Raw genomic sequence first — 22,034 nt, 5'->3', positions numbered from 1 at the left:
CAGCATATTTACTTACATATAAAAAGAAGTTGGAAATGGAAATTCGCCTCCTCCGCCCAAATCAAACCGGAATGCCAAAAAATCGGGGGTCTGCCCCCAGAGGCTGTATTGCCGTCTGCTGGAAGTCAGACACCGATGGGTTCCGAGAATGCATTACCTGAGGTTTAATCACTTAATGACACCGACTACCGTGTGCGTACAGCGAGAGAGGAAAAGGAGAGATGCTGTGCTGCTGCCAGAGGAGCTGCTGAGTGAGTTCCCTCTGAGTGGCAAATCGCTATAAGAGTCTGAGAAGCCAGGGGCTGTTCAGAAAACATAAAGGACGCCCAGGCCTAATGACACCACAGTTTATTCCACACTACCGGAGCTGTTCCTCTCTTTAAAGCCACCCTGAAATTGATAATGATTTAGCTTTAAGCCACACTTGTTGGTGCCGTGGGTAACAGCATGATGTCACTATGTCAGCAAGTCAAAATATTGCGTTTCATATCGAGTATCACAATATGAATTTTTTATATGATATTAAAAATGATACCAGTATTATCGTGAACAAGATGATATGGCACATCCCTACTAAGGATTCAAATAAACACAGGACGTTTGTGTCAGTTAAGTTTAGCTTGACTTTATTGTTTTGGATCACCAAAGCCATAGGGATTCATCCTATAGGTATTATGAATATCTCTGCAAAATGTTATGGCAATTGATCCGAAAATTGTTAAGATATTTCAGTTTGGACCAATGTGGTGATCAACTGAGCAACATTTACAAATATATAAAATAAAAAGCTAAAATCCAGAGCAGTGTGTATATGCCCATAACACAGTATTGATCCTAATCAATAAATATTATTATATTTATACACTTTGAAAGTACTTCTTTTAGATGGTTAGTGGCTCTTTGTGAAAACACAACACCCTTGTAAATAATCAGATATAGATACACCACCTCGACATGTGGGTCAACTCATAACATCATTAAAACAAATAACTTCGATGGCAGTGTTTACATGGCCAGATAAATGGAGACTTTGAATCCTGCTATGCTCCTGACACTAATTATGACCTTACTTTCATTATGATAATCAAAATGAGGCAAGACTTAATCAAATTACCAACCAATTATTGGTGTGTATGTAAACCGGAGGTGTTCCCAGTGTGAACTGTGCGGGAACTGGTGTTGTTTGATGTGCACTCAGTCTCTGAGGCAGACTTGTAATAGGGTTGGGTGTGCAGCTGTGTTCAGTAATTATTTTATCCAGTCGGGTATTCCTAATTAGAAAATCATCCTGATGTCAGGATGGAAATTAAATTAAATTTAGTTCCATGAATAACACTGAAAAGCTTTCATTTTTTTGTGAGCCTCATACATGACACTCGTGACTTACACATGGTGCATTTGTATGAACAAATTAAACAGGAGATCATTTTACAAATGAGGCTCCTGATGTTGTCTGTAATGATCACGTTAATGAAGGCCCTGATGATGACGCTCATTATCAGATATTGAGAAAATAGTCCCTTAATGCAGTAGTGCATCTACGTTTAGATACCACGAGCTAACAGCCCATCATATTGATTTATGCGTCAGCGCCCATGAATTTTTTTCTTCAGGGTTGTTTATGTTGTAGCGAGAGGTTTCTTAATGTTTCCATATCTATACTGACTGAGTTTTACTCTGTCCCCAGTGACTGTGATTTACATTAAAAATAAATAGCATCGAACAAACCAGACACATTTTTCATGACTCAGTACCAGCTAGGTTTGAGAAATAGCACATACATATTTTACAGAGCACACCAGATCCCAGGTGTTTGGATACTGAATAGATTTTTATTTATTCATGTTAGGTTTGGCCTTTCGATCTCTCTGTCTTTCACTCACTCAGTTCTCCCTATACATTAATAGTTCACTCTGTAGTGAGTGCATTTATAATGTGGCATTGTTAGCAGCTACTTTTTTCAATCCATTTTGGGAATTTTTGAGAACAATAAAATGCTGGCCACTAAATGATGAGCACTATATAACAAAGAGGGAGTGATTGATTGTGGATAAAGCCTTGACGACAGGGTTAGAAATTAGCACCAGCCACCAGCCAAATGCTGGTAAAATATGCCAAGGGCTGCTAGATTTGTGTCACTCACCAGCCAAAAGAACAATGGTAATCTATTGAGTGACTGGTAGATTTTGGAACCAGCCACAGTAGCAGGTGGACAAAAAAAGTTAATTTCCAACCCCGGTAGTGACTACTCACAGGGCTAATAGAGTTCTGCTGGAATTAGTCCTAAAACCTGGAAATTACTCTGCATTTTTAATTTCTGGATCCTCGTCTTAAACCTGAAAAAGGTCTGTGGTTAACAAAAGACTAAGAGATTTTCACATTTTGTTCTACAACAGTAAATATACGTTGTAGCATAATGCTAACTAACAGACCTGACCTGACATAGTTATTGTTATGGACAGTAACTAAGTAGATAAGTAAGTAAATAACCATCAACAGACTGCTGTTACGCGCAGTCAAACACGCTCCTCGCACAGCAGCACAGCACAGCACCATACACACACTCAGTTGCCTGTGTTGCATTCAGGAGTTGTCACGTAAATGAGAAATTCCAGCAAGTGAATAGGCCGTAACACAACACAGCAGCATGTCAGGTTGGACGAGCCCAAGCAAAATTGCTCAGTTTTTCATTTGTTATTACATAGTTTGTTATGGAGTCCGTGATTTCCCCGTGTCTCCTTGAGGTTTTGTCGTATGGCATGACACTTACAAATCTTGGCATAATTGTGCTTTGTTGTTTTATGAGGCTCTGGGGGCTTTCAGTTGTCTCTTTGTCTTTAACATTATAGGCTTGGCTTTCTCTCGTGTGCATTCTTCCTACTTTTCTCTGTGCTGTCTCAAGTGTTAGGTTGGTCGTGTTGCCGCGGGACGTGGCGACTTTAACTTTTAGGGCTCTAGTTTCCCAGCGCAGCGCAGTGCAGGGTGGCGAACCCCGCGCAGAGCTAGTTTCGAGCAGCGCAACCCGCGATGCGCTCAGTTTGGTAGTTTGGCAGACCGAGGTGCGCTGAGATGGGTGTGGCGGCGCAGCAGGGGGAGGTGTCGACAGATGCAGCTTGGCGCACTGACAGTTTCGTGCCAAAAGGCTTCGCCGAAGGTGCGCTAAAAGCTCGCCAGCTGAAACCAGGTCTACTGTCAGCATAGGCCAAGCGCAGCCGGTGTAAGCCGAAGTTTGGCTGACGGGCAGACAGTGCGCACACGTCACCAAAACCTCACAGGCAGGTTTCCAGAATGTCAGGCACATTAACGATGCAATAAATACCCAAAAAAAACACTATTCAATGCAACTATCTGCAATCAGCACATAAATGTATCTCTATATCGACCGTCACATCTAATGTCAGATCAAAGGGGATTGGCACCGTTTGGCACGCGTAATGGAAACCCAACCTGATTTGATTAACACAGCTGCAAACTAATGAGTTCACATCCCTCTCAGCCAACCACAAACAGCCACATCATCAGATAGGGAGTATATATTCAGCAACTGTCATCTTAGAAAAGTCAAAAGAAAAGAAACAGAGTGAAACTGCGAGAGAGAAAGAGAGAGCACGTGCGCACGAGAGAAACGCAACATTGATTTACAATTGTGGTGACCTCCTCCCAGGCTACCTTTGCATCATCAGCCCGTGGAGGTCTGCTCGCAGTTCCGTATATTCGGACACTGCGAGCTTGGACCTCCCGGACCAAAACATCAGTTTCCTCCTGGGAGCAGTTTGGCCGTCTGACGCTGCTGCTCTCTTCTGCCATGGCGAATTGAGTAAACTCATTACGCCTTTGCGCGGCACATTTAAGGGCGAGAAGAGGGGCTCATATGATTGGTGTGATGTGTGTAAAACCCACTCCACGCTTTCTCTCCTCCCTCTTTCCGACTTGCGCAGGTAGGAGGGACGGAGGTAGGAAAGAGAAACTAGCAAAATCCGCCTGGCCACACCCAGTTGGCGAAGCGCAGGTGTGCTGCAACCCCGCCTCGCCCGGCCTGCGAAACTAGAGCCCTTAAAGTTTTACACAGCACGTCTTTCAGTTCAACGTCGCTGTACCCGAATCCAAAGTATCGCCATATAATAGACGTTGGGTTTTTATTCGCCACCAGCTCAGTCTGTTCTGTGCTCATGCTCTTCTTCAGCGTCTATGTTGGTCACTGCTGCACGCTGGGTGGTCACCTGACCATATGTGCTGCACACACCAGGATAGCTTGTGGGCGTAATGTCAACAAACACTCCAGGAGAGGTAGTCACGTTCACAGGCACACACGTTAACATTTATTTACATTTAATCGCAAATCGCAGCCTTTTATGCAGTTATGTAATTGCACAGCCTGACATCGCGATTGCAATTGCGATTAGATTAATCGTGCAGCACTAATAGGTATTTAACTTTTGCATCATTATCTGTCTGCAAGAAATGACAGTTTTGTGAAGCAGTTTATACACTGACACATATTAAATAAAAGTGAATGGTGAACCAAAGCTAGTAGGTTGATAGTTTCCTCCATTTCCTCCATCTCTAGTTCTCCATTCTGTGTCCATCTGACAAAGGTCAGCACTGTCGTTACTGGTCAATGCTGCAAATTTGCACATGACATAAAGAAGTTGTATGGATTGGCCGTTCCCCCATGTATACACCACCATCAGTTACATTTCATTAAAGTTAATGATAAAAGTCTCTGTTTACATGTTTGCTGTTAATGTTCAAATGGTTCTTCATTGCTGGCGCCTTTTAAATGCTGTCAATTGAATCTGCTGAATACAATTGGAAAAATATTCAACCCAACAGCCTCCTATTTGGATTACTTGTTAAAAAGTGCTGTTTTAATTATGCAGCAGAATGGTGATATTTCTAACAGCTCAGTTAGGTTGAAAGTGGAGGATATTAGACACCCTCAGAGCTCCTTACATTAAGATGTTTTTTTATCTTCTTCCCTTCTTCTGCCCCACAGTGCCGCACTTGAATCCAATTTCCTTTTGAGTAAAACTTCAAAGTCATTTTGAGGCTGCATGAAACAGCAAAATGATCATGAAGGAAAAAAATTCTCATGTAAGAAAAAAATCCTACTGCTTAAAAAGAACATACAAGTAGTAAGAGTAAATTTCACTCAAGTTCATGTAGAATTTTATTGGGTTCCCATGCCTGTTGCTGGTTTCAAGACACAAGCCTGAAGCATCAATAACAGAAATAGATTTTCTCCAGAGGAAAACCCCCATCTGTTAAGCAGGGTCTCATAAAGACTGTGGTTTAAGTGTGATTATTGAAGAATCAGTGTATGGTTGAACTGAATTTTGCTGGTCAGCTTGAATCGACTAAAACACACAACATCTATAACCAACATAGAAAGGGGAAGAGCTGTGCTGTGCCAAAGATGAGAGTATAAACCTGTTATACTGACACTTCTTCACACTTCTCTCTGGTGCAGGAAATTAATGCACAGCACTTGCCAAGCATTGCAAGCTGTTGGTCCCGGCTTGGAGATGGCTCGGACCCACATCACAAACGCCAAATAAAGTAAGTAAAGTCCAAACCCATTACTATTAGCTCCCATAAAACAGGCCAAGTGATTACTTTGTAAAATGTGATTCTGAGCCAATCCCATCAGCAAGCAGAAAATTGCTGGGAGAGGAGATTCCCACGAAATGTCATATTGGGAGTCCATATCTTGTACTGAGGCGCTGGTGACATGGGAAATTAGAGTGATATATATATATACATATATATCAATACCCATACATACCATGTAGGGTTTCATTCCCATGCACTCCAAGCCATATGCTTCAAATTTTAACTTTAAATGTAACCACCCCCTCTCAGCTCTTCACAGTTCTCATGCCAGCCAGCCCATGTGTTTTTATGAGGAACATGTCAGATTTTGTACTGTGGAAACTGTTCTTTTCAGTTTAGTTACTTGGCAACTAAACAACATATCTTGCGAATAAAAACCTGAGCCCTCAGCAGTGGGAAAACTTTAAAAAACAGAAGGACATCAGTGATTGTTGTGATAAATCTGCCCCTCCAGGCTGACGTGTCCAAGGTGGGAGTGTCAACCTGAAGGTTTTCCTCCCATGATGGGCCATTAGTGCTGTTGGCACATTCTTCTTTGGTAATGGGAGTCATTAAAGCCATCAAAGTTGAAGGACGAAAATGACAACTGGGTTGTCATAGCTTAATTTTGGCATCTTCGAACACCATTCATCAGGCTACGTGTCATGTCACAGCCAGCCTTACTTGCTGACAGTGCCAGTCAAGAAGGATCACTGAGTTAACTTGAGTAAAGGAAGTTTGTTCGACAGGGATTTCTCTCTATCTTTTAATCTTTTGTAGCAAACCCCTGTGGGCAACATTTCAGATCCCTTGCAGTGGAAACCCAAAGAAACAGTTAGCTTTCTGCTTACTATTTGCTTTAACCCTCAAATGCTTGGGTGTTTTTAAACATTGTATACCTTGGGTCTTAAGCAACCAGGCATATATAGACTATATAATGCAAATTAAACCACATATTCAAATCTTATTGCTTGTAGGGCTGCACTGAATGTCCTTTTTTTTATACATTTGAAGCTTCAATTGAGGTTATTCGAATGGAGCTTCGAATGTCTGCCATTATGTTTTATGCTCATCACCTTAAATTAGTAATTAATAATTAATTAATTAGTCATTTTTGTGGCTCTGCACTGCTGATAGCTGTGGCTGGAGGCATTATGTTTTTGGGCTGACGGACAAATGGAACAGCACTAGCAGGGATTCCCCTGAGGACAAGTGCAGAGGGGAAGTTAATGAGGACATGTTGAACAACCAATGAAACGCAGCCACAGATTTGAGAATTAATTGATTAGAAATTGGTTGTCAAAGGTCAAGGTCAATTTGACCTTGCAAAACATGTTTTTGGCTGTAACACAGGAATTCATTCGCTACTTCACACAAAAATTCACACTAACTTCTTATAGGATAAACTGCTGAAGTGACATTTTATATCTCCACATGAGTCTGGAGTGACCACTTGTGATCAGATACCACTTTCCCACTCTGTATGCCAATAAACACGTATTATTTCATTCACCATCCTAAGAGACTACTGTTGTCGGAGGGTGAGCTCCGTGCTAGCTTGGTGAGAGCCGACCGCACACACAGTGACAAGGCAAAGTGTGTCAGCATCACGCAACTAACGTTACCTATCAGTTATTAACAGGTTTAACGATAGAGACATCTCTTGGGACTGTTTCTCAACCTTTGTCTCGTTCAGAACTCATGTTGTCTCAGGAAGATTCATCATTCTCAAGCTTCAGCTCTGCTTTTAAATAATCAGATTCATGAAATGCACAAAAACTAATTCCTCATCATCAGTAGCCTCAGGTATGTCTTCATTTCCAGAGTCATCAACACCCTACAATATCAAAGAAAATGCTGCTTGGCACTAAAACTGTCACCCAGGTGCTGCAACATCATGTTACTGTGACAGTATACCAATATAAACACACTTTCATCATTGTGTCTGTATTTATTCATAGCAACAGGGAAACTGTCATTTCCAGCCAACATACTGTGAGTGAAAAAAAACAAACTATTTCATACCTTAGGTCTCAAAAGATTCTGTAAACTTTTCAGAGAAAATTTTAGAAAACAATTAATTTTTATCATTTTTGGCATTTTGACTCCAGATCACTGATAAAGACAAATATTTTAAGGAATATCAGAAAGATGAGTACTTTATTAAATGAAATGAAGAGTCCTGGGTAGCTTAAGACCTGAGGCATATTATGTATTTAAAGGTAACAGTAGTATTTAACTCCTGTTTTGTGTGTGCGAGGTTAACAGATGAGAGGAAATGGAAACAAACAGCACCAATACCATTTGCTTGTTTCCAATTAAAGTGTAGCATTAAGTTTGGTGCTTTCATCCGACAATACAAACACGGTAAGCTCCGGCGAAGGAGGTTTTATTCGATCCATTTATTGCTTTCTTTCTCTCCCTCTCTGAAAGGTGACCTTTCACAATGGACCCTTCACCCTTTGGATCTATTTCACTCTAAAGATAAATTGAAAACCTCTCATTATATCTGAATTAGCTTCCCAGGACACAGTGGGCATTATAGCACCTTTCATCAGCGCACCATGCTCTGCTCACACTGGAAGGTGTGTCAATTGTACAGAGAAAATGGAATGATAATTCATGGCCTGAAGGCTTTTATATCTCACACTGCCTTTCTTAACAAAAGCACCCTGTGTGCTTGGCTGAAAATACCTATGCTTTGGCTTCTAGAAATGGGAATCAGTTATGCAGCAATGTCCATAGCAACACATGGATTTATAGCACAATACAGGACAAAATGTAAAAGTCTTTTTATTCCTTTAGGCTGTTTGGACTCAGAAATTCTGCAGCTCAGTATAACACTATTTTCCTTTGGGTCCCAGATGCAACAACCCTGCCTTCATAGATAAAACCAATAGGGCATAGCAGAGCTTTAACCTGCTGGTCAGGCCTATATAATGGAAAAAGCCAGTGTTCCTATGTTTTGTATTGCAGCTTAACATTGGAAGAAGGAAGAGGAGGATGAGGGGAGGAAGAGAAATCTGCCCAAGGAGGCGATAAGCCATTAAGAATACCTGGTCGAGGGTTGGGAACAAGATAAATGAGCTCTCTGTGTGTATTGCTCTGTTGTGGGGGGTGGGGGGTCGGGGTGCAACGGAGAAGCTGTGTCCATTTCCTTGACACTCCACTGTTGACTTCCATTACTGAACCCTGTGGCGGAAGGCAGCCATGACAAATAGGGCAGGGAATCAACGGGGTAATGGCATACAGAACACAGTATGGGCACCTTCAGCATGCGGGGCTGAGCAAACACATTGTTGGCTGGAATTACAGATGACTTAAGAAAAGTGTGGAGCTCTGTAGCCTTGCAGGTGTTGAATGGCTGAGTAACATCTGAAACAAATTAGGATGCATCACCAGTGTACTGTTGCTTGCTTGCAGTCGATGAGATTGTGAGTCCCACTTTGTAGCCAGAAGGTGTTTTGCATAAATAGCAGGTATTTCAAAGGATTCCAAATCAGCACTTGTCTGTCCCGGGATACTGTTAGTTTCAGGACAGCGTAGCTGAAGGGGACAAAGGAATGAGGACTGCAGGGACCAGTTTGTTCTGGGGCAGATACTCCTGCTGTGAGTTTGTTTGACAGTCTTGCGTTTCACAATTGATTGTCTCTTGCAAATCACAAATACATTTTTTAAGCCTTGCATTCTCTTGCATTGGTCACAAGTACAGTTCTTGTTTTGATTAGTGAAACATGTTAAGGCCCTGACACACTAGCCAACAGCAAAGAAAAGGGAAACTGCAAGACCAACATGGCGCTAGTTGGACAGTAAGCACATTAACAACACAACCTGATATTGAAAGAACAAAGCATATTTACCGTGTGCTAGTGAACAATAACACAAACAATTAGGAACTGTTTCTGCTAAAGAGCTGAAAGGCTAAAAAAGAATCTTTTGATTTTATACCCTCTTGACTTCAATCATGTTAACCAACAGGTTCTGCCATCTCCAGTGCCAATTCAGCATGCTGAATTTGCCAAAAAACAAAAAGCAAACAAAGGCTAATGGTGCGGGACACGCTGTAAAACCCAGGACAACAGATGCTCACTGACGGTCCAACACTGACTGATGGCCGACTGTCGCCTTGGTGTGTCAGGGCCTTTAAAAATAAGCGAGAGAGAATGCTTTCATGTTGCTTATTGCAGCTTTATTTTGCTAATTTGGTGAAATTGGCTCCTCTTTTTTCCCACTAGTATCGACACTATGACTGTGAGAGCTGTGAGAGTGAATCAGAACTGTAGAGTTTCATGGAGTGAAACCAAGTCAATGAGCTGAAAGATGTTCAAATACTCTGGGGAACTATGTATTTGGGTAACATATCTCTTTGGGTTCATCAAAACAGGCAACCTCTTTCACCTCAAACATCAATTATTAATAGAAAAATATTGATTATTGCAGCTTTAAAACCATGAACAGAAGCAGGTAGAGGTGTCAGGGAACAACAACTAATAAATACTAGGTGTGGCAACTGATTACTCAGTGGCAACAATTAAGCTGATGTCACAGGTCTGTAGGGTTTGCTAGATAAACCTTTTTACAGGAGATCTTCTGACGTGTCACAGTAGGTAAATCACTGGTGTAAAGATCAAATAAACATCAGCTGAATTCAGTGCTTCACTTTCAGGCCACATCCACGCTAAAATGAAAACAATCTCTGTACACATCAATGTTTTAGCACTGTCTCAGAATTAATCTCCGTGCACACTAACTGAAAACACATATTACCTAGCCATTGACAGGAAGCAGATTGTCTGGGGAAACAGATGAGGAGTCATTGCAAAGCAAATACGTCAACATATTTGGTATTGGGAGCATTGTTCATCCTTAGAGGAAGCCATGGCAATAAGAAAGGAGTAACTTTAACGTTACCCACACAAAAAAGATAAAATCATGAAAGGTAACAGGTCTAGGTCTTGGCTTGACATGTTGTGACTGAAAAGACCCAATCAGGAAGCGAGCTTGGGTGTCTGTCTGTGCTCTTCTTCTTCTTCTTCTGCTTCTGCTTCTTCTTCTGCTGCTTCTTCTGCTTCTTCTTCTGCACCGTCTTCTTCTTCTTCTGCTTCTGCTTCTTCGGCCTGTCCAAATTCCCGCACTTGCGCCCTTGTGCCCCTTAATTGCGCGCTCCCGCTAAGGGGCACAAGTGCGTAGGGTGTCCAAATTGTCTTGTGTTGTTATCAAGGGGTGCAAACTTGCGCCCTTAATGCACCCCTTCCGAAAGTGCGCATCAGACCTCACTTTGCTGAAGGATTTTACCCAGAATCCTCTGTAGTGTCGTGACGCCGTAACACTGCACAGCTGGCTGGTACAACTCACCATCTTCAAACGGTAACTGACGTGTCCGCGAGCCATTAACGCCGACTGACAACAACCGTTAGAAGAACATAACGTCAAACAACACGCTGTGTGGACTTAATGATACATGACAGGGCGTTAATAATGAAATAATATACAGTTTACAGTTGATCTGAGGTTTGTATGATAGTCCACATCACTTTACAGTTTTGATTGTGTCTTTGATTATTATTATTTTATTACCGTATGTCTTTATAATTTATTTTATATCACAATTTACCACAATTTATCCAAGCAAAAAATGTTTTAATAGTAATAACGGTAATCTAGGCTACATTAACGGTAGAGTAAAAAAAGATATTACAGCTAATATACACATTATTAACAGGTAAATTCAAGAGTAAAATTTAATTTAATTTACCTGTTGGTTGGGCATCAGCATCAATACTTGGATCTGATGTAGATGCCGCCTTCTCCTGCGGCTCCTAATCCTCCTCATCATTCGCTGATTGATTTATCATTTGCAGCAGCAGTGCTGTGAACAACGTTATTTCCTCTATCGCCATGTTTCGTCTCCTAGGAGACAGACCAGCTGGACCCAAACAGAAGTGATGTGTACGCAACTGTCCCAATTCTCCTTTTTAAACAGTGTCGATCCCTTGCGCACTTACGCCCCTAACTGCATTTTTGGCAAGTGCACTTCAGGGAAGACCTCAGGGCACAAGTGCGGGTATTTGGACAGGGCCTTCTTCTGCTGCTTCTTCTGCTTCTTCTTCTGCACTGTCTTCTTCTTCTTCTTCTTCTTCTTCTTCTGCTTCTTCTGCTGCTTCTTCGTCTTCTTCTCCTGCTTCTTCTTCTTCTGCTGCTTCTGCTTCTTCTGTACATGGCTTTAGGGTTACGGTTATATCACCACATGTGGGTTTGGCATGCTCTTGACAGCTGTTCAGAAAAATAACTATGTCTGTAAAGACTAGGCCTAAAACACAGCCCTTGGATGTCTGTGTATTAGGGGTTCTAAATTGGGTGGTGTGGACTCTAGGCGTTGAGTTTTACAATGAAAACCTAACTAAGTGGATGTGGCCTCAGTCCCAGCATGCTGGCTCACTGTCCCAGCTTTTTGGGACACTTGAGTAAAGCCGTCATTAATGTTATAAGCAACACTTGTGCTGTAACAAGTCAAAATGTCAGCAGCCTGTGACATCATCAGCCTAATTAATGTGTCAGCTGGCACACCTGGTATTAATTAGCTGTAACCCCTACCTGCTGTAGCTGACAGTGTTAATTAAAGACCAAAAGCTTGAAACAACAACTATACTGTGGATTTCCTGGCTTCCTGCTCTGTTGATTTCACAGAATATTGACATCCATATTAAACAATCCAAGAGAAACTTGCCTCTAAAAAATAGCATGGCAAAATATGACTGTTATACCCTCAATATGATTTTAAAATGTTAGAGTTTTTGCGATAACATTTACTTTTTAAAGAAGGTTTTGCAATTCCTCATACCTCTAACAGTTTTTCAGAGCAGTGAGCAGCCTTCAACTGATATCCATTACAACAGTAAACAGCATAGCTATCATTAATATTCAGAAAACATGGCATATTTCTCAGTGCGCTCCGACTGTGTAAAATATTTAAAAAGGCTCATGGGCTTCTGCACCGCCTGAGAAAAAAACAAATGCATCTCTGTTTTCAAACAAGTCAAGATCTGTGTCTCTGAAGTATAACTTGAAAAAAAAGGAGAAGGGTTTTCTCCATTTTTTGGTCCAAGACAAGAGATTAAAGTTGTGGCCACGCTCGTTGCTATGGCGATGACTCCTGAGCATTCAGCCTCTTCTGCATCCCAGTCTGTGAAATGCGAGTTTGAACTTCCTGAGGGTTTCTCATCCCTCAAGGACTTTGATTCATATACTCGCTGGGGAAGCCAACTTGCCATTGTTTGCTGTTATTTTATTATTCATCTGTCTTTTTCATGTTTTACTGCTGCATACTTATTCACAGTCCAGCTCTCCTCTGCTCTGGATGTGAGAGCATTTCAAACTTCAGTGGAGAGCGACTAGTCCGGAGGCACAAACTGTTTATCATCTAGCAGATTTTATGCCAGAATCCCAATTTTACTGACGAAATCACACATGCTCTCACACACATAACACCAAGACATACTCGTGTTTCTTCCCAATGCTTATTTATTTTTTTAAATAATGGACATTTGGCATGAAAAATACTGCACATGTAGCCAATAACCAAGACCGCGTCATATTAACTACGTCATACTGGAGATACAGTGAAAGCAAAACATCACAAACAACAATAACCTCACATTTAAAACCTCTCACAGACATGAGTGTGGTCCTGTTTCAACTAACAGACAATTACACATTTCTATAATATTACAATGAAGCACAAGCAGGCACCAGATGTGGTAAAATGTAAAAAGAATCAGCAGACCTGGAGACTGCTTTGGTAAACATTTAGCGCATGTAGATGCACAAACACAGACAGCTTCACCATCAGGGAAGTATTTCCAATGCTAATAAGAGCTAAATATATGATTTCATCACCTCATCTCCGTGCTTGCTCCTCACTTCAGCATTTATCAGTTGGTTTATTTGTAGCGTTTCTTTTTTCCTTGAAGCTGAGACTTAAACGTACATGTTAACACTTAAGCTGCTCCCTCAGAAGGTGTTGAGAAGGGAGTAAAACAACGTTACTCTTCCTGTAACTCGATATTTGAGAAGGAAGGGGTGAAGAGAAAGCTACCAAAGACACATTTTTCCTTTTTACAAGGACTCTGTAAGGCTGAGTAAAAAATGAACATGACGGTTGAGAGCAGGTTCTTTGACAATTCACATCAACTGTGTTTGTCAGGTGCAGAACCTGTAGGCCAAAACAAAAATATGTCATTCTGTGCCTGAGGTGAAACTACCAAAATCACTCTTTGCAATTATGAATTATTCTGCAGAAGAACAAAATAAAAAATACAGCAGAGGCACATATTACTGGCAGCCCTCCCCCCAGGAAGCCATTATAAATAATTGAGAAACAACTTCTAATTTACTTATGAGTGCTTTGTCAGTGTTTGCTGACTGAAAATCTTGTAACTTCCAGTGCTCAACTTTTCAGGAATGAAGAACAGCAGTTTTGTTTGTAGCATTTTTTTAAGTAAGGATTTTGTAAGCTCAAGGTGAGCAGAGTTCCCTTTTCCCCTGGAGTGTGTAATTCTTCAGCTACAGTGAAAGCATGAATATCCTCAAAATTAGAGGTTAACTAAGAGCAAAATCATAATGAGCAGCTTAAAGAGCACAAATGACATGCCCCATGAATCATCCGAAATATGAGGAGGTTACTATTATACTGTCAAAAAAGTGACATTCATGAAATACGACACTGCAGTTTATATTTTGTGCTTTCACTTCTTTTGTGTCCCGAGATGGTCAAAGAATTGTTTCATGTGTTGTGTGCAGAAGAGCCAAATGGGGTTTGCTGTTTTTCCTCCTTGTGCGCCGCCTGGAGCACCTAATGGGATTCTTGTTAAGAGAGGTAGAGATAAGAGAGAAACCAACTGTGCACTCGGTCCTATGCCTCGGTCGCATTTCAGTTTCAATTTGCATCAGGCATTGCTTTGGGGACAGAGTAACAATTCAATTTCTCACCCCTGGAGGGGCATTTTTACCTTGTTTTTAGGAGTTGGTAAACTTACTGTGTCATGGTAAAAATCAATTATTCGGTAGCCGACTGTTTGATTCAGGAGGCATTCACAGTTACTGAGCAGAGGCTTGCAGAATTAGACAAGACTACTGATACCAATAAACCGCTAAATTTGAAGCTGCAGCCAGCAGCCCTTTAGCTTAGCTTGACTGGCAGCAGGTGGAAACAGCTTAAGGACTCCCTAAAAACTTGGTATTTCACCCATATGGGCATGGTTCTGTAGGACGCAGCAGTGCACGCTTTGGTGAGCTCCTTGACCATCTTAGCCCATGCTCTAAGTGCAATTTTATGCAAACAGCATGAGATCAATTTATTTGATATTGTTCATGTTTTCCTATAACTTGTAGTGGTTATTTGATCTCACACCTGTGTACATGGAAATTGAAGGTCTGCCTTGTAAGCCCATTTGGGCATTAATACAGACCGCCCATTTGAGTAGATTTTTAATGTTTAACATAATTTAGTCTATCTAAATGTCAATATATTTAAGCACTATGTAGCTATACGTATTTTTTAGTTTCACATTATGATGGTCAATTTGACAATTTACCAGCAATCAGGTAAAAATCATTTGAAAGTCTGTGTTAAAGTCCAGTCACGGTTGCAGCTATGCCCCTAGTACAAGAAGAAAAAATCAAAGTATATCTTTATCAATCAATTATCACAAATAAAAAATTATCTCTATTTGATGTTACAGTTAGGCATGAGGTCTCTTGTAGGTTTCGTCTTGGGGTTAAGGAGAACATTATGTTTATAAACAACTTTCTGGGGTACAGTTTTGCTTGATTACCCAAAAAGGGCAGAGACCGTGGATGTCGAAAGAGAATCGAATACAGTGTTGGAGGCGGGGCTCCGTTCATTGCTATTAAAGTTGCTCAGTGAACACAAAAATGTTCGACTTCCTGGGTGTAAAATTACTTGGATCTTCTGCATCTTTGTGCCCATCGAGCAAATGCACTAAGGCGTTCACTGACCAAGCAGCTATGTGGCTCTTTGTCAACTTGAATGGAGATAAAGTGATTAAATTGTGCAGCTCTTTTAGACCTACAAAATGTTACTGGACTGAATAGAACAAATCCTAATTATGAATCAAGTCATGTCAAATGGGTTGTGAAGCTCCAAAAAATATATCCACTGATTCACAAGCATTTCTTTCCTAATGTAAGTCTATGAGAAAAAGTATTTTTCAGCCCAATGGCATCACATGATGGACCTGGAAACTGTAGTTACATGGTTTGGCCACTATGTCAAATTAGCTTCAAAGTCTGGCGCACTTCCATGCATCCAGCACAAAACAGTCTGTATGATGTACAACTTCAGACACAGCCTCTGGGTAAAATACCAAGTTTTTAGGGAATTTTAAACAGCAAGCCTGACTGTTCTAAGATATAAAAATATCCGGCAATCAAATAGATAACCGTAAAAACATAACTTTTAATTTTTTTTTTTACGTGTTTTTTTGGGTTTAGTGTTTTTTCACTATTAAAACAACAACCAATATATCACACTAGTTAGCTTATAGGTGCTAAAAACTTTGGACACAATCTGGCCATATTTTCTCTCCCCAGACTTTCTATTCTATGCTAAGCTAACTGCCTTATGGTTGTAGCTTCATATTGAGCATATAGACAAGACTCACTCGAGAAAGTTAGATGCCACGTTATCTCAGTTCTGCAGTGTTAAACTAACCACCAATATTTTGAGAGTCTATCTGTCTGGAGTGCATGCTAACCCTTCAGTGGGCCTCAAAGTAGTAAGTAGTATGTTCTGAGGAATGAGTTGCGCAGTATGTGCTTCTAGTGTGCTGCTGAGTAAAACTAGCTTGACTCTACTAAAAACATACAAAAAAAGGAAAGTAACAGCTCTAAGACTTGAAGGTTAATTCATTTTAATAATGTAAACCTGCACCTGCCGGCCTGCTGAGGAAAATGAAAACAGATATAAAATTCAACAAGAAGTGTACATTTTCAAAGGTAAATCTCTGCCTGTCACGGCTTAACTTTTAGTGGGGAAGGTTACCTAGAAGTTCATTCATAATGCACGTGACAGGAGACTGAGAAGTATTTTGTGAAGTTTCCATCCACAGGCCATGAAACACAAAACAACACCAACTCTGGATTAAAGGGCCTAATCTTCATTATTCCTACTCAGCCATGGTAATTAACATGCTTACTATACGATAGGCTCCAATTTTATAATGTAACAACAAGACATACACAGACAGTGAAATAAATCCTGACTAAATCCACAAGGTTCTCCTTTGCACCAAGCACTGGCAAAGATATGGAAATCATTCATTGTCTCCTGCTTTAATTACAAAAGCACACACAGAGTGGAGGCTGCCAGACGAGGTGTTTACAAGTCGGGCTCTGCTGGGGATTTTTGTGTGCCAATTGTCTGTCTGCAAGCCGAACTCGCTGCCACCTTTGCCACTGCCTGTAAACGGCTCTCGGACAGCGCTTGTGCCTGCAAATCTCAGCTGTCACCCACACGCTATTGCCATTCATGTATTCATACGCCTCTGCAGTGAAAAGGATAAAAAGGAGGGTGGTGGGTGGGTGGGGGGCTGCAGGGACAGGGAGTGCTAGGCGATGGGAGGACATGAAAAAGAGGACCAAACTTGAAAGTGATAGGATATGACAGCACTAAGCTGTCAACGCACACTGTATATAGGACAAAAGAATTACATCACACTGTTTAACACAAATCCAGACATCCTCGTGCTGCAGAGGCCAACTGATAAAATTCGGAGTCTACTTAATATCTTAATGGAGTGTAAATTATTCACCGCAGTACTATCATTTTAATATTTTGGCAGAATTGACTGAATTCATGAATGAATTCATGAATAATTTCCAATTTGGAGTTCGTTAATGAACACCATGTCTTGTCATCAAAAAAATACACTACTTACATATAACTCATGAATCAAACAGGTCTGACTCACCATTGTAGATGTAACTAATGTGTATGTACTATTGGAAATGGAAATTTAGATTTTATTCAAGCTGAGTCTCTTTTTTTTTTGCAACTAATAGGTCATGCTAACTTAGCTCTTGCCACCTTTGTCATAGACTTTCGGGGAACATGACTCTGCCTAAACTATGTCAGACAAGTGGCACAACCCTTCTAAAGTTTTTCGGATATATTTTTAATTTTTCATCAATTATTTCAAAAGCTTGCCACCAAACTAAACCACAGTAAGCTTTTGTAGCTAGCCACATAGGGACGTACTTCCAGGGCAACTTGCTAGCTAACGAAACAGCTAGCATTGTTAGTGCTGCAGCCTACCGAGGAAATTCAAAGTAACGTAAAATGCTTTTTTGTTTTACTTTTAGTCGACCATGTCTTTACGAGCACAGCCTAGGAGCTAGAGAGGATCATCCTACCAAACAATAGAACTGAAGAAACTGGTGACTTACCAAACAGTTAGCTTGGTTAGCTGGCTGGTTACCACCTTTGTAGATCTGCAGTTAGCTTCATTAGCCAATCCTCATTTTGTGTTGAATATCATCTCAGAACAGTGTTGGGAATAATTTCTGTGTTAAATGTGAATTAAACACAAAAGACATAGGTCTTTATGCTAAGCTAAGCTAATTGGCTGCTGATTGTAGCTTTATATTTAGTATACAGACGTGAGAGCAGCATCGATCCTCTTATCTTACTCCCTGCAAGAATGCAAATAATAGTTTTATATGTCGTTTGCTGTCACTGTTTTTATTCGTATTCTAATTTCTGTAAAATCTAATCGTAAAGTCCAAATGAAACAGCATTTTGAGAGGTATTTGCGAGTTAAACACAGTGGGCAGGCAGGACATAACATTGCAAGGATTTTGATTTGATTGCTGAAAAGTGGGCATGTTATAACAGACATAACAGACGCCTTGGCAGTGTCATGCTGATGGGATAGTAGTATCCCTCAGGGACAGAGAGAGATGAAGCCTATCAGATGCTCCTTGTAGTTGCAGAGGCAGTCCACTGTAAAATGTCTTGCGCATAATCTGGAGCTGCAACAGTTACCCGTGGCCCGTAACCACAGCATTTTGGGGAAATGAAGACACGCCGAGGTAGCTTGCTGTTCCTAACTTAATCTTAGCTCTGTGCAGTTTAATGCTGCACATTGATTGATGGGTGGATGTCATGATATTAGCTGAATTGGTTGGTACTAGCTTATGTAAGCACATGTCATGTTTTGTTTGACAGGAAGAAAATATTTTTGTACTAATTTTAACTCAGCAATTTTCACCCTATTGTAGTGCACTTTGAGCTCTAGTCTTTGAATGAAAGATGCTATTTAAATCACGTTTGTTGTTATTATTAATGAATTGAAGGGCTCAGATGTAGCATGTCAGCAAAGCCATTCATCTTTAGTCTGACAAAGGCAAAGTCATGAGATTTGCACTGCAGGAGAGGAGAGGGTCCCTGAGAAACACCTCGTTAGTCTGAGCCTGGAAACGGGGTCTTTGTACTTAGGTAATGCTTGAAGTAATTGGCAGCACTGCAGCGGAAGGCAGAGAGAGTACATAAAAGACACAACAGAGATAATTGAGCAGAAAAGGTGAGTTTGACTGAAGCACTTTTCGGTGCCATTTGTAGCAGGGGCAGGATGGAGCAACTAGAAGCTGCAGTCCGCCTTTTATGGATGGACTATCTGCACTTTCTCTAATAACTCACATCCTGGCGTTAATGTGTACATCAGTATTCAACATACATTTGTAGCAGTGGCAACAGGAGATTTAAGTTCCATGACTGAAACTGTTTAATACCAGTTTGTTATGCTGCGGGGTGGACCAACACCGGAAAATTGCCTCGTTCTAAACACCAGGCTTTCTCATTTATGCTTGCCAAGGAAAATAAGAGTAAATTACAGTCTTCAGATGTTTATCGTCAAGACGTTTATGTAAAGGTGCAGCTGCCTTATCAGCCTGAATCACAGAGCGGTGCTGCAAAAGAGTCAAAGCATCCCATTATTGATAAAAAGCCCACAAAATCATAGGAATGAATATATTTTGGTGTTTGCATATTTGCAGAACATATGCTTTACCCACAATAAGTGATGTAACACAACTCAGTAAGAGTGAAACACTTAGTCAGAGCTAAGCAAGAAGCTTGTCCAAACAAAGCTAAATTAACTCTTTCCCTTTGATGTCTTTTTTTTGGTGTAAATAGAATGATTTCTGTTTAAATATTTCCAGCAATGCGTTCAAAGTTGCCCTTCAGTAGAATAATTCTGATAACTGAGAGCAATGCCCTGAATGAATGAAGATGAAACTACATGAAACACAAAAGGAGCTGAAATCCATACTGATTCATTACTGAGGTAATAAGTCCTCACTGTTCAACAGTATGTCTCTTTCAAAAATTTACCTTTGGCACAGTAAGAACACAAAGACAGTATTTACAAGTACACAGGATCCATGTTTTTGATGTAGTTTTCCCACTAAAATGTCTCTCCGCCAGTGAACGCACTACCATGACAAACGAAGCCACACAAAGAGCACAGGCACTTGATGTTCTCTTCAGATGCAACAAAGCGGATGCTGCCAATTAAACAGAAGAAAAAAGAATGTCACCCAACTGAAACAGCGTTTCACCCGCCTCACATTCTGCAACCATGCACACAGAATTTGAGGGAGACCTTTTAAAAAGGCCTCATAAACGAGGGCAGGGATATTACTCAGCGTATGACTCATAGCATATTAAGATGAAGGGTGAAAAACAGAAGATTGTGAAAAAAAAAAAAAACAGATGGTACACGCAGTAACCGCTGCACTGACAGACATTGATGCGACCACCCAGCTCTCCTCTGGGCTCAGCAGGTGCCAGTGGTGCTGACGGTGGTGTAGCTGAACTTGGACATGGAGGTGGCCATCGAGGTTGCCATGGAGGTGGCGGTGATGCCGTCTTCTCCTCCCTCCTTCCTCTTGCACCACCAGCGACAGAGCCGGTTGCGGCAGCAGCAGGCGAAGGTGGACAGCAGGGCCTTGCGGAAGCGTGTGTTCATGAAGCAGTAAATGATGGGATTGACGCAGGCCGAGGTGTAGGACAACAGGTGGATGAAGGAGATGGGTGCTCCTGTGAGGGCTTTGGACGCTGACTTCAAGTCAAAGGCCTTCCAGGTGTTGGCTGAGTAAAGGGGCATCCAGCAGATGAAGAAGAGCGCCACGATCACCATCAGCATGCGGATGACTCGCCTCTTGGCCTGCAGTTTTGCCTCCGAGGTATTGCTGCGGGCACGTTCAGTTTTGGTCTGGGCACCGCCAGACGACGCAGAGAGGGTGGGGAGCTCCACAGCAGAGGAGGGTTTTTTAGACACCTGGATGTAGCAACCGTCATCGTCATCATTGGACCCTGCAACACTTCGTCCGACACCGTTCTTCTGGCCTGTGGAGTGTCAGAAAGTTAATATTTGGAGGCTTCAACATAATGTAAAAAAGTATTCAAGGAGAAAGGGATCTTGTAACGGCCACTGTTAGCAACAGCTGCAGAAAACACTATGTTTAGCAACAGATTAGCAGTTTCTACCGAAGGCTATTTCAGATTTCAGATCTCAACCTTGATGAATCACACACAAGACTCCATGGAAACTGGTGCTGAAGCACACAGGAACTACAGCAATTGATAATTCACCTAAAGCGACCATACTTCCTGACAGCGTTATCATTCTCTATCAGAAATACCAACTGTAAAGCCACTGTGAAATTCTAAACATGCATGAAAACAAGTAGAGTGGGTATGAAGAGTGTATTTTCGGATGTAACAGGTGCAGAACCTGTAGGTAGCCACAAAATATGTCATTCTCTGCTTGAGGCAAAACAAGCAAATCTCGACAGTTATGCTGTTTGCCTTCCATAACATTAAAACACTAAAAAATACATTCAGTCAGGTATAGTTAATTGGATTTTAATTGTATCATTACTGGCAGTTTTACCAGACTTTTGATAATTCCTGCTGTAGCCTCTGTCTAATATAACTCACATGCTGGTCTATAAAAAGTGAAATAAATGTTTTCATCCACAGTGCGAGTTAAATCACTGTGAACAAAAAAGGCTGTCGCAAATTGGAATGAATTTCTGACGGATCTCACCAGTGGTCTCTCTGCTCTGGCCCAACTCAAACTGCATGCCTCGGTAGAGCTCTCTGGAGATCAAACCGTAGGCTACAATCATCACCACTCCCGGCACGAAGAACAGAGTGAACAGGAGCAGCACATACCTGAAAACAGCCAGTGTGGAAAGAGAAAAACAACACAGAGAGGGAAAAGGAGTTGAAAAATATCAACAATCATCGTCAAAACCAACCAAATACATCAGATTATCTCGCTATTGACTGAAAAACTCACTCAAAAAACTGTTTTTTATTTCCCCAGGTGCACCTTCATGCATGTGTTAGAGGTGTG

At 41.2% G+C, this 22,034-nt stretch overlaps 1 protein-coding gene across 1 annotated transcript in view; it reads right to left on the bottom strand.

Moving 5' to 3' along the window:
- Window positions 1–13,095: 13,095 nt before the first annotated feature.
- The window catches only part of cckbra (cholecystokinin B receptor a), a 45,468-nt gene continuing 36,529 nt past the window's right edge, over window positions 13,096–22,034 (bottom strand). Inside the window, exons 4-5 of the mRNA XM_033616134.2 lie at window positions 21,723–21,850; window positions 13,096–21,019 (exon numbers count right to left, since the gene is read on the bottom strand). Coding sequence (XP_033472025.2) covers window positions 20,448–21,019; window positions 21,723–21,850 — 700 coding nt within the window. The 3' untranslated portion in view covers window positions 13,096–20,447. The remainder of the gene's footprint in view (window positions 21,020–21,722; window positions 21,851–22,034) is intronic.

Source organism: Epinephelus lanceolatus, chromosome 24, assembly GCF_041903045.1.
Source record: "Epinephelus lanceolatus isolate andai-2023 chromosome 24, ASM4190304v1, whole genome shotgun sequence".
NCBI lineage: Eukaryota > Metazoa > Chordata > Actinopteri > Perciformes > Serranidae > Epinephelus > Epinephelus lanceolatus.
The sequence above is the reverse complement of the archived record's forward strand: the minus strand, read 5'-3'. Positions and strand labels throughout refer to the sequence as shown.